The 14,146-nt window shown below is 39.9% G+C and overlaps 1 protein-coding gene across 1 annotated transcript; it reads right to left on the reverse strand.

Annotated features, from left to right (window-relative positions):
• Positions 1-1,367: 1,367 nt before the first annotated feature.
• LOC145414738 (histone-lysine N-methyltransferase SETMAR-like) lies at positions 1,368-11,008 on the reverse strand. The gene is made up of 2 exons (XM_080284242.1): positions 10,612-11,008; positions 1,368-1,777 (listed from the first exon to the last, which is right to left on the reverse strand). Exons 1-2 carry the CDS (start codon positions 11,006-11,008, stop codon positions 1,368-1,370), a joined length of 807 nt encoding a protein of 268 aa, XP_080140368.1.
• Positions 11,009-14,146: the final 3,138 nt, after the last annotated feature.

Below are 14,146 nucleotides of genomic sequence, written 5' to 3' on the forward strand. Positions count from 1 at the left end.
ATCCATCCCTCACTTTCTTTTGCTCACAACTCAAATTTCATTACCCGACTTTCGATGTTTCACGACTAAGTGCAGGTCACATGATTGACGAACGTGCTTGTTCTGTGCTTCATGGTGCTCTCTCTCTCTCTCTCTCTCTCCTGCTGGCTTCGGCTGGAGGAATTTCTGAATGTGGACAGCTTCTCACTTTGTTTTTTAGCCTTCACCTCATAGTACTACCATAATTACCATAGTTATAATCTTTATTGTGACATATTGCCTTGAACGGTTCAGTAGATCCGTTGCTGTTTGATTTCCCTTGTACTCTCTCTCTCTCTCTCTCTCTCTCTCTCTCTCTCTCTTTGTGTGTGTGTGTTTGTGTGTGTGTAAAACTGAAAGCCCTTTCTTTATCACAGTATACCCACACCAGCACCTTGACTCTGAGCAAAATAGCAGGCATCTTTTACATCCTGACTGGAGGCCTGGCACTGTCAATGGTCGTGGCCATCATAGAGTTTTGCTACAAATCGAAAATGGACGCCAGCCGAGCCAAGGTAAGTAATGGCAATGAGTTTTAGCTACTTGTTAAAAATGAGCGGGCGAGGGTGTATGCATACCCTAAGAATATGAGAGTCGGTGAGGGGATGTTTCTGATTTTTAAGGTGCTAGGTGGTGCGTTAAACCATTACAATCGGGGTGACAACCTAACATAGGTTCAGTCTCCAAGATTTGACTGAAGGCTTTTCAATGAAGGGGAGTATGGTGGTCATGTGCCCGTAAATGCCTTGGACTACGGCAGCCTTGCTTAAAGCCCCAACCCTGCATTAGCCTGCATTTCATATTACATGATGGAGTCATATATGATGTCAAGAAGTCATGCAAGTTCTCCCTTTGCCAGTTGCATAAGAAAATGTTATAGTACAGTGAGGACTTTTCCGTACCCTTCACCCCGTAAGTTTTAATAATACAGCTATAGCTACTCATATGTCATAGATATGTTTAAGAGTAGTACAACATTTTTGCTCACAACTGGGACTGTAAGTTAGGGGAAACTGACAGTTTAGCCTAATACACAGCGAACAACATGAAAGGCATTTTTTAGTTATTTAATGTGGACAAATTGAGTGTCAGAGAAGGAGACTGAGAAAAAGGATGTAATGTTCAAGAGCTTATATTAATTTGCGTGAGTGAAAGAATAAGGGACCAGTATGGATTTTTTTTTGTTTTTCAGTTCTTCCGTGGTTATTTTACTGAAAGTAATGAATACGTAGAAGCTTTTTAAGCTTCTCATAATGGCTTCCTACAAAAGAGGCACTTTCTGAAGGTGTGTATATATATATATATATATATATATATATATATATATATATATATATACACAAGGTGTGTCAGAAAAGTTCCAGGACTGATGTTACAAAAGATATATTTAAAATCCAAACTACAAACTGTGAGTTGTCCCCTTTGAAGTAATCCCCCTGGAGTCTAACGCACTTTCCCATCCTTCTCTGCCACGCCTCCATGCACTCCTGGAAGGATTCTTCCGGGGTCCTCCGCAGCTCTGTCGTCACGGCCATCTTGATGTCTTCCATGTCTTCAAAACGGGTCCCCTTGATGACCCCCTTGAGCTTGGGGAAGAGGAAAAAATCACACGGAGCCAGGTCAGGTGAGTAGGGAGGTTGCTCGGCGATGTTCTTCTCGGCCAGGAACTGTCGGATGCTCAGGGCACTGTGAGGAGGCACGTTGTCATGGTGAAGCAGCCACGAGTTGTCCTGCCACAACTCTCGCCTCTTCTCGCAAACTGAATGAAGCAAACGCTACAGGATCTCTTTGTAGGCGTGCTGGTTAATCGTCTGGCCCTGTGGCAAGAACTTGGTGTGGACGATGCCCCTCACATCGAAGAATGCGATCAACATGACTTTGACTTTGGACTTCGACTGTCTTGCTTTCTTCGGCCTTGGCAACATTGGACTCTTCCACTTAAGGCTCTGGCGTTTGGTCTCCTGGTCGTACTCAAAGATTCATGACTCATCACCGGTGGTGACTCTCCCTAGCAAGTCTGGTTCGGTTTCAAGACGCTCGAGGATGTCCTGACACAGCTGCATGTATAGGACTACATAATAGATAGATAGATAAATAGATAGATAGAGAGATAGATAGAGAGACAGATAGAAGCAGGAAGTCAAATGATGAGAAGGTGTTGTGTTTGCGAGAAGCGAGCAGCGCTAAACGCTTACACGGAGGAAAGCTGACGACAGCGGCCAGTAAGGAGATGATGCAGTTAGCTGTCAGCAGTCCTCTCGTGAGAAAGTTCTGTTGCCATGAGGAACATACATGACACACACACCCTACTACACCAGATTTTAGGAAAGAGAGTTTAGAAGGAGACAAGCGACCCTGGAGAGAGGTCGAGACGGAGATTAGCCTTAGAACAGAGAGAGAGAGAGAGATAGCGAGACAGGGAGGTAGCTACCCAGGACTTATACTATTATACCTGTTTAATATTTCCAAGACAAATAAAAATAGTCCCATACTATTCTTTACCTCTCCCGTCACTACATGACATCTGGTGGGGAAACTACTACAAGATATAAAAGCCGCTCGACCACAAGTCTAAAATATACTTCTCTACAAGTAACTACAAAGTCTTTATGACATTTGGTAGCAGCGATCGTATACGAACCTCGTCTACTTATCAACATTAAATTCCTACAAAATATTAAGATTGACAACAACCAACAATATCAGCTCCTGCCCCCTCCGTCTCCCAGATCATTACGCTGATGCAGAGGTCAAGAGATCACTCGACGCCTTGCAAGTAGCTTAACAACAAACCAGCAAATCTGCGGACATCGTCTCCGAATTAAAAGCAAATTTCTACAAAAGCAACCGAGACTACAAGATTAGCTTCAGTTCTACAAAGTCTACAGCCATCTACAATCAACTACAGCCATCTACAATCAACTACAATTAACAACTCTACGTCGTCTGTATAATCTTCTACACGCACCTACAAGAAGTGGCAGTCTTCATCCCACAACGAGTAAATCACAAGAAAAAAGGACCAAGAATACATCAAGAAAGAAAGAAAACAAACAAACAAACGAAGAGTGAGAGACGACTCACAACTCATAACCACCAGACCTCACCCTCCTCTCTCTGCTACATCCACCAAACCCCCAACGCTTACGCAGGTGTGAAGAGGTCAATGCACGCAGCAAAACACCAAGTCCATATTTACAACTCATCTTACTCACTCGTCTTCACTCAAGTTACTCATCGCTACTCATTCACTCACCACAGCTACCAGTGTGGGAAGCCGACGTCACCATGTGCTGAGATGACATCACAACGCGAGTCTGCCATGCCAAGCAACGTGTGACTGACACCAGGCACTTCTCACCCACTACTCATTACTCATTATTCACATAGCTCCTACTCATATTCACTTATTTTCACAGTTAAGTTGGAAATTCGACGTTCTATGTTGAGGTTTGCCTGGGACAGCCGTTAACCACTACAAATACCAGGCCATGGAGTTTCCTGAGTAATATCGTCCATCAACACACCACTAGAATTATCAAGAGATCTTCAATCAAACCTGTATTTTCTTCCGAGATCGACTTTTGTATCGACACACCTCTACGATCTGTATCAAGTGGGTAAAATTATACTTGCTCATTTCTTCTCAGTGCTAAAATTAGCTATATTCAACCTATTTACTCATCTAGTTTGCTAGGACATAAATAAACAAGAGGCGTATTTCATAACATCATATCTTAATGACAGGAATATTTTCGCAACCACCCACGTTAATACCAGATGACACACAAATTGCCACAACATCAGACTCACAATTAAGAGACAGCCCACCCATTGTACAACCCACACCACACGTTATAGATAAGGAAACAAATACGGGAGTTTCGGATGATGAGTGGGAAACCCCTTCAGACGTTGAGAGTATCGACTTCGCAGCTGCCTTAAATACGTATGCCAATATACTTAACAGGGTTCACCGGTCCGGTCATACATATTCTACCATTCCCTCACATAACGATAAACTCGTACAAGTTGAATTAACAGGGCAATCATTAAATATGAATCAAGAAACAAATACTGCTGATCTAAAAACCACACCTCACGTTTTTGTGTATCACGAGGATAAGACTGCCCCAAAATTCTCTGGCACAGACAAGGATCGCATTGATGTCATTTCATTAATCAGTCAGTGCGAACAAATGTTCATCAAGCGCCACATACTAGATGAACAAGAGAAAATTGCTATTTTTTCATCTTGCATAAGCCAGGAAAGATGTCCAGCAAGCAATTTATTGCTCTCCGATAAGCTACATCGTGCTAGGACATATGATGAATTTAAAACTGAATTTCTGAAGAAATTTTCTGGAGGTATGAACTTCTTGCCAGGTATAATTCCAGAATTACATAAAATTGTAGATCTTGTAAGGGAGCACACTACAAACCATGTGCTCAGTGAAATAACTGCTGATGTCTCCACAATCAAGAGAACCCTATTAGCTACTCTGGAGAATTCTAAGTGGATAACAGATGATGGAAAGATGTCCCCAGACCTCGTCGTGGACATCATTGGTTATGTAGCTGCCTTGTGTAAATTACCTGATAGAACCCTGAAGATCGCCAAAACAATTGCGTACACCCCGGGAATGTGCTTACTAGACTTAATGAACGAGGTAGAGATGCAGTGCAGTAAAGCAGGTGTGGTCGACACACATGCACATTCTGGTAGAATCAGGGTACCTGAGACAGTATCAGCTGTGAAAACATCAACACCGACCCCAAACAGAGAACAAAATCGATCGCGACCTGAAATGAGGCAGCCCAAACAACCAAAGACGCCTAGACCTCGTTCCCACACGCCTTCCTACAGGCAGTTTCATAAGTTTTCGCGCAGCCCGAGCAGGTCTCGCGCTATAAACAACACTTTTTATGGGAAATCACCTCGTAGGTCACAGTCAAGGGATAGGTCCATTCTGTGTCATTACTGTGCAAAACCAGGACACACAAGGTATGAATGCTTTATCAAGGCAAAAGAGGATAATCAAAAGACACAAGGGTTTGGTCCTTACTGTAGGCATCATAGATACCAAGGGCACTGGACTAGTGATTGCAAAACAGTAGAAAAAATTGTGTCTATGTTCAAATCGGGGAAGACCAAGTCATGACAAAAAACGAACAAACGTAAAGAAGAACAAGGTTAAACTTCACATAGGAGGCATGTTGGGAAATGAGTGTATCTTGATACCAGCTGTATGTGAGGATCAAAACGTTTCCTTATTTTTAGATACAGGCTCTCCAGTGAACTTAATAACACATGAAGAACTAAATAGAATTCTTAAAAATAAAAAGAAAGTAACTTTTCTGGATGAAGCTGATTTAGAATTAAACACAGTAGATGGTCAAGAGATTACAGTAAAAGGTATGATAAGATTAAATCTCAGTTTCACAGAAACTACAAGACCATTCTCTGCATTGTTCTATATCGTTGAAAACTTAGCAATTAAAGCTCATATGTTACTGGGCTTAAGATCCATGAGAACTGAGAACATAACTATACTCCCACAAATGAATGGAATAGACTTTGACAATGAATTCATAGAGGAAATACTTTCAGAGCCCTCACCGATTGGTAGAAGAGAGCCAAAAAGAATTGGTAATATTAAAGGCTTTAACAAGCATACACAAACAGATGAGTGTATAGATCCACTTACACCAGCAACCCCATCCTCCAGAATTAGTGACCCAGCTAACAGTACTGATTTATCAATTTTTCCAGCCCATCTCACTAATGATTTGGTTATACCACCTAATTCATACATGAAGGTTACCATAAAGAGCAAATTACGGAATAGTACTGTTCTTGTCTTAGAAGAATTATGTAAAGTAAAGGGATTGTCAGTAGAAAACGCATTATGTCATACGAACGACGAAGGGCTAACTCAGATATTCATTATTAATCACATGAATGGGGAAGTTCAGTTGAAGAAGGGAACTTGCATAGTCAATATTGAAAAATGTTTAGCCCCTGTGAAGGAAATAAATATTGGTGGAGTAACAAGTGAGATAAAATCTACGGATAGAGAAAGAATAAAAGAGAATTTAATTCACTCAGGTGAATTTGACGAAGAAAATGATTTGTTAACCCTGCTGGAAACACACAGGGACACCGTAGCCTTGCCCGGAGAACAATTAGGGTGTACTAACTTGATTAATCACATGATTAATGTGCACCCAGAAACACCACCAATTTTCGTACCAGCTTATCGCATACCACACTCCCAACGTACACTTGCAAATCAGTATGTCGATGAAATGTTAAAGCTTGGAATTATTGAGCCTTCAGTTTCTCCGTGGAACGCTCCCCTTTTCTTTGTGCCCAAGAGAAATGGAGAAATGCGTGCGGTAGTAGATTACCGTAAACTAAATAATCACACAATCCCTGACAGATTTCCCATGCCATTGCTAAGTGATGTTCTACAGAATATTGGTCCTGAGAATAATATATTCTCGACCATCGATCTCCTAAACGGATACTATCAGATTCCGGTATCTCAGGAGTCACGTAAATACACTGCCTTTTCAACAAACAGAGGCCATTATCAATATACAAGAATGCCAATGGGACTGAGGACAGCCCCGGTACGTTCCAGCGTCTTATGAATTACGTATTGTCCGGAATTTTAGGACAAGGAATATTTGTTTATCTTGACGATATTATTATCGCAACGAAGAATATTAAGGATCATCTCAGGAAATTAGACTTACTCTTACAAAAGCTTAGTGATGCTGGATTAAAAATTAAACTTTCTAAATGCAAATTTTGCTTTAAGGAAATAAATTTCTTAGGCCACAAATTAAGTTCTGATGGTATTCATACCACTGATGACAAAATACAGGCAGTGAGAGATTTTCCTGAACCCACTACGACTGACGAAGTTAGACAATTTTTAGGTCTGGCTGGGTACTATAGGTCCTTCGTACCACAGTTCTCTCATATAGCCTTCCCTCTATTCCAACTACTCAAAAAAGATGCTGTATTCCAATGGGAAGAAGAACAAAAAAGGGCATTTAACAATCTAAAAATTAAACTAACGAATGCACCTTGTTTAGCATATCCAGATTACACGAAATCATTTCTTATTTGTACAGACGCATCAGTTAAAGGATTAGGGGCTGTACTGATGCAGGAAGATAAAAGAGGAAAGAATCAACCAATTGCATTTGCCAGCAGACAGACAAGAGGTGCGGAGAAAAATTATAGCACTACAGACTTAGAGGCACTTGCAGTGATTTTTGCATTACAAAAGTTTCGAGATTTGGTATATGGTTACGAAATCCACTTATTCACCGACCATAAACCACTGGTGGGTATGTTTAAAGAAAAACTCCTTTCTGGGAGGAGAGCAAGATGGAAATGTACAGTTGAAAACTACAATGTACAAATACATTATATACAAGGTAAAATGAATATAGTAGCTGACGCATTATCTAGGAACCCGAACACAATTCAGGTCGCGGCGTTAGATCTCAAAGGAAATATCCCAAACCACGAGGATATCGCAAAGGCACAAAGACTTGACCCAGTATGGTCAAAAGTAATATACAAGTTAGAAAGTGGAGATGACATACAATTACCCAAACTGCATGTCCCACTTGAACAATTCACAATGGTCAATAATACATTATACAAAATTAACTCTAAACAACCAAAACGCCAAAGAAATACTAACCAGTTGGTAGTACCTAATGACATGATACCCCAAGTATTACGAATGATACACGACAGCCCACATGCAGGACACCCTGGAAAGGATAAGACATTCAACCAAGCCCAGCTATTATATTACTGGCCTTCATTACGAAGAGATATAAACAATCATATAGACAGATGCGAATCATGTGCGAAACACAAAGGATACCCAATCACACCTGCACCGATGGGTAATTACCCAGTACCACATCACCCATGGGACGTTGTCGCTGTTGATTTACTCAAGATGCCATTATCATACAATAATAACCTATACTTATTCGTAGCAACGGATCATTTTTCCCGTTATGTCATTTTAGCTCCAATTAAAGATAAGACAGCAGAGACAGTAGCAAAGGCAATAACAGATAATGTAATATGTCGCTTTACTACCCCTAAGGTACTAATAAGTGATAATGGAGGAGAATTTAATTCTGAGATCTTACAAGAAATATGTAAACAATACAACATCAAAAAGGTTAACGTTTTGGCCTATCACCCAGCATCGAATGGGTTGGTAGAGAGACAAAATAAAAAGGTATTAGATGTGCTACGACACATTCTCAGTGAAAATTATGCAAGCTGGGATGATTGGATTCCCAGAGTAGAGGCCTCCATTAATGGGTCTATAAATAAATCCATTGGTGACACACCACATTTCATTATATATGGCACAGATAAAAAATTACCATATGAGCTCCTAGAAGGTGACAGCATGCCTATATACAATTACGATGATTACTCTAAACTCCGTTTACGTGAATTCCAGGACATTCACAAAAGAGTGCAAAAACAATTAACGATGTCCAAGGAAGAAATGACGGAGGCATTTAACAAAAAGGCAAAAGATTCACCTATCAGCTTAGGAGACATTGTTTACGGAGTCATTCATACGAGAGACAATAAATTATCCCCAAAATTTGAGGGCCCATACAGAGTAATTAACATAAAGGCAAACAAAGTTTTAATTAAGTCACTTTCAAGTGGCGAGGAAAAACAAGTTCATATTGACCATTTAAAACGAGTTTCAAGGGAATTATCACATAATTATTCAGCCTCGGATACAACCGAACAGGTGAACGTACCTCAAGAAACCAAGCAAGAACACAACAATGATTACAAAAAGAAATTAAGGTCATATACCAAACAATCGAACATAGGTGCAACTATTCCAATGAAATCTACAGTACATCATTTACGAGAATTAAATATCGATTTAAACTCCTTCTATAAATGAAATAACAGCCAACCGTAACGCACATCATCACTATCATCAACCACAGCTTTATAGGAAATTAATAGATTTTTTTTTTCGGTAGGTTACGATGAAGGGACTTATGCTATGGATTCTCCTATACATAGTAAGGGTATATGCGCACCTAGACCCCAAGCATATAGTACGACAAGGATGCCTCATAGCTCCAACGGCCACGACTACAATCGTCAAGGACGTCATGAGTACTGAAATAAGTCTAGATTACTTGTATGACTTACCTACTTATCAATCATACACACAATCATTTCCACCCACTGCCTGATATGGACTTAAACATGAGCACAAGTATTAAGCTGACTTCACCTAAGTTTGAAACTATGCAGCTGATCAATGAAACAATGAAGCCCTGGGAAGATTTGAGTTTGAGTATGTTCAACCCATATTATGTGTATAGCCAAGCACCTTCTGTCTTTATAATTATCTGCATTGTGGTTGCAGTATTGCTGTTGGCCATGCACAGAATGCATGCAAGAATTGCTAATTTGGAGTCATTGTTTAGTGGGGGGAGAGTTAACATCACAGTTAACCACCCTGAATGAAGTGTATATATTTTGTATATAGTATTAATTATATATAAAAAAAATATATATATATAATAATAATAATAATAATAATAATAATAACACAAAGAAGAATGACCCATATATGACAAACCAGTACCATTATCTTTGAATGAAATATTAATAACTCTTACAATAATCTTAATTTTAAACTATTTTTATTCTTGCATGTATGCAATTCACTATAATAACCCAAGTACATACTGTATTACAGTTAAATAATTTACTTTAATGCATTTATTCCAATATGTATTCAACTTATTTAAAATGTAATATTACTGAATAATCACTATTTACTATGAATAATATATGTATACAATATTCATACAATTATGTTACTTTACAATATTATGTATTTCACTTAATTAGCTTATAAGTTCATTATAATGTGTATGTAGTATGTATTAATATATTATAACTATTAAATGTCGATGGTACGCCATTTTCGCGCGGCCGAGCAAATATAGGACTACATAATAGATAGATAGATAAATAGATAGATAGAGAGATAGATAGAGAGACAGATAGAAGCAGGAAGTCAAATGATGAGAAGGTGTTGTGTTTGCGAGAAGCGAGCAGCGCTAAACGCTTACACGGAGGAAAGCTGACGACAGCGGCCAGTAAGGAGATGATGCAGTTAGCTGTCAGCAGTCCTCTCGTGAGAAAGTTCTGTTGCCATGAGGAACATACGTGACACACACACCCTACTACACCAGATTTTAGGAAAGAGAGTTTAGAAGGAGACAAGCGACCCTGGAGAGAGGTCGAGATGGAGATTAGCCTTAGAACAGAGAGAGAGAGAGATAGCGAGACAGGGAGGTAGCTACCCAGGACTTATACTATTATACCTGTTTAATATTTCCAAGACAAATAAAAATAGTCCCATACTATTCTTTACCTCTCCCGTCACTACATGACATCTGGTGGGGAAACTACTACAAGATATAAAAGCCGCTCGACCACAAGTCTAAAATATACTTCTCTACAAGTAACTACAAAGTCTTTATGACACATGCGCCAATCCTTCTGGTCATCATTCAGCAGCTTCGGCACCATCTTTGCATACACTTTCCGCATACCCAAATCTTCAGTGATAATCTTCCACACGCTGTCCCGGTTCATGCCTAGCTCATTTGCGATCGGTCGAACAGTCAACCGACGATCGCCACGCACAATCTGCCTGACACGCTCAACGTTGGCCTCAGTCCTGCTCGTTGAAGGCCTTCCGCTCCTGGGGTCATCTTCCACATCCTCGCGTCCCTCTTTGAACCTCTTGTACCACTCAAAAACATGTGAGCGTGACATCGTCTCATCTCCGTACACTTGCTGTAGCATTCCCAGTGCTTCAGACGGAGTTTTCCCCAACCGGACCAGAAACTTCAGGTTGGTTCGTTGCTCTGTGCTCATCGCTTGACGACCTGAAACAGAGGACGTGTATACAAAAGCATGTGAAAAAAAAATCAGTGGCTGCAGAGAGCTGAGATCACAGTCATATACTCCCTGGATATTACGTCACACGATGACGCATCCCGCTAATCCCTCTCCCACTCATAGCTCACACAGCACACTCAGTCCTGGAACTTTTATGACACACCTCGTGTGTATATATATATATATATATATATATATATATATATATATATTGTTACATAGCCTATGATTTCATCATCCTTTGTGTAATTTTAACGCACAGTTGCTGCATGTTTGATCACGAGCGTGATCTGCCTCAGTCCCCCCCTTCTACCGTTATAGTAGAGTAAGTCGTTCTCTCTGTTATTCAGAGCGGGATTTTCAGCTCTTTGTCCCCATGGCTTCATTTGCGCGTCCTTCTTACAAGTTGTATCAAGCTCTGCTGGCCCCTATATAATGAGCTCAGTCTCTGCATCATTGCCACTTAGATCTGCTCCTCATTTTGTTCACATCACTGTCCTCCCCTGTACAGTTATTATTATTGTGAGTGCTCAAGAAATCTCCAAACATCTAGCAGCTGTGTGTAATTTGAGTATAAGTGTTATTGCATTTTTTTCTTGTACTGTGTAGCATAAGGTTAATTCTTAGGCCTAGTGAGGTTTTTGATTAATGTTGGGTTGTATGTCAGTCATTTTTGATAATAGTTTGTATCTGTAATAATTTATCTGGCATTCACTGAGTATTATCTGGTATCTCATTTTATCAGGGCTGACTTAGATAAATTTACTCTTGCTAATTTCGTGTTAATAGAGGCTATTGCAGTTAACCATATATTTAACCTGTTTATTTGCCATTACATTATCCTTATGAGTCCTGAATGTTTTGTTGTTAGTTTGAGCATTAAACTTTAACTTGTAATTTTACCTAACTCTTTTGTTTTGAACCTGGAACTTTACGGGACAGTAGTGACTCTTAGTATTCTCACTTAAAGTGTACGTTATCTTTCTCTGTTCCGTAACATAAATTTGGCGACCTCATATCAGGATATTCAGGATATTATCATAAGGATATTGCTCGATATTTTGTGACTGTGATATATTCATGATGGCTACTATTTCTACATTTGATGAAGCCAAAGATTTTTTGTCAAATGTGCAAACAGTGTGTGATGTAGAAAACAGAACAAAGAATGAACTTAAGCTTGTTGCTCAACAATTGGGAATTGCTGTTCGCTCTCATCATTCTAAAGATCAAATTGTTGACATGATTAATGAAAGCTTGTTTAATGTAACTCCTCCAAATGAGCAAACGCAGATTGAATTAGCTAAGTTACAGCTAGCCCTGCAGGAGGCTCAGGCTAAGGAGGCGGAGTCTCGTGTAAAGGAGGCTGAATTTCAAGCACGTGCTAAGGAGGCTGAGTCTCAGGCTAAGGAGGCGGAATCTCAGGCTCGGATTCAGGAGGCACAGATACAGGCACAAGTTGAACTTGCTAGGATTCAGGCAGACCATGAGTATCGCATGAAACAAGGTGGAACTGGATCATCTAGCTCTGCTGATTTTGATGTGGCTAAAAATGTTAAACTTGTCCCTCCTTTTAATGAATCTGATTTAACAAAGTATTTTCAGTTGTTTGAGAGGGTAGCTACAGGTTTTAATTGGCCTAAGGAGTATTGGCCAGTACTCCTTCAAACTGTTCTCACCGGTAAAGCTCAAGTAACGTATGCATCTTTGCCTCAGGATCAGTCTGATAATTATGATGTAGTTAAGAGCTTGATTCTTAAGGCCTATGAGCTTGTTCCTGAAGCCTATAGAGTAAAATTTAGGACAACTTACAAGCAAGATAAGCATTCCCATGTTGAGTATGCAAAAATCAAAGAAGATCTGTTAGAGCAGTGGTTAAATTCTAAGAATGTGGATTCTGATTTTGGTAAATTTAAACAGATGATTTTGCTGGAGGACTTCAAGAGGTGTATTAGTAAAGATGTAAGCCTATATCTTGATGAGAAAAGAATAGATAATTTGTCTGATGCTGCAGTTTTAGCTGATGAATATGTTCTCACTCACAAGAGATATTCTAGAGAAAAAGGGAAAGCTGAGAGTAAGTACGTTGCCTCTACTCAGAGTACAGGTAACAGGAAAGAGAATAAAGATGATGTTTCTCAGGAAGTAAATACCAGCTTCACCTCTAGATTTCAGAAAAGTAAATGTACTTATTGTAGTAAGCTTGGTCATACTACGGAGAAATGTTTCAGGAGACAGCATGATGTGAACAAAAAGGAGTCTTTAAATATTCAGTCAATTGGTCTAGTGTCCACTCTTGAGAGTTCCCAGAATTCTTTAACTGAGTTAACTGAACCTGCTTTGAGGGGTAACTTAAATTCTCATGATGGAGATCCTCGTTTGAGCAGTAACGTGGGTGACACTCTCAAGAGTTCATGTGCTATTTTCCTGTCTGATGGTTTTGTCAGTCCTCTGGACAGTAATGACAGGAAATCAGTTATAATATATCGTGATACAGGTGCTTGCCAATCCCTTATGCTGACCAGTGTTCTAGGCTCTAATGTTAATTCCTCTGATGAAACTGTAATCTTACAAATTGTAGGGAATAATTACTTCTCTGTCCCTCTGTGCAGAGTGAATTTAGAGTCTGGTTTTGTTAATGGTTCCGTTATGGTTGGGTTGGTTGAGACACTCCCAATGTCAGGTGTAACTTTCTTACTTGGAAATGATATTGGTGGAAGTCAAGTGTGTCCAGCTCCTCAGTTGTCTAGTGAGCCAGTGGCTGTGTCCCAGGATTGTGATGTCCCTGATGTGTTCCCTGCATGTGCTGTCACTAGGGCTAAGTCTAAAGTTACTGGTGATTTAGAGGATGATGATGATGATGTTATCCTAGCTGACACTTTTCTTGCTAATTTGGACCACTCACCAGATGAGGCAGTACCCCGTAGTGTTGATAATTTGTCTCGTCAAGAGTTGGTTGAGTTGCAGGTTGCTGACCCTGAGTTGAAAGGTCTAGCTAACTCTGCTTACAGTGAAGAAGAGTCAGCCGGTGCTTCTACTTGTTATTATGTAAAGTCAGGAGTACTTATGAGGAAGTGGAGACCCCCAACAGCATCAGCCGACTGTGAATGGGAG

Source organism: Coenobita brevimanus, chromosome 1 (assembly GCF_032717465.1).
Source record: "Coenobita brevimanus isolate Jiangsu-jjx chromosome 1, ASM3271746v2, whole genome shotgun sequence".
In the NCBI taxonomy this organism is placed as follows: Eukaryota; Metazoa; Arthropoda; class Malacostraca; order Decapoda; family Coenobitidae; genus Coenobita; species Coenobita brevimanus.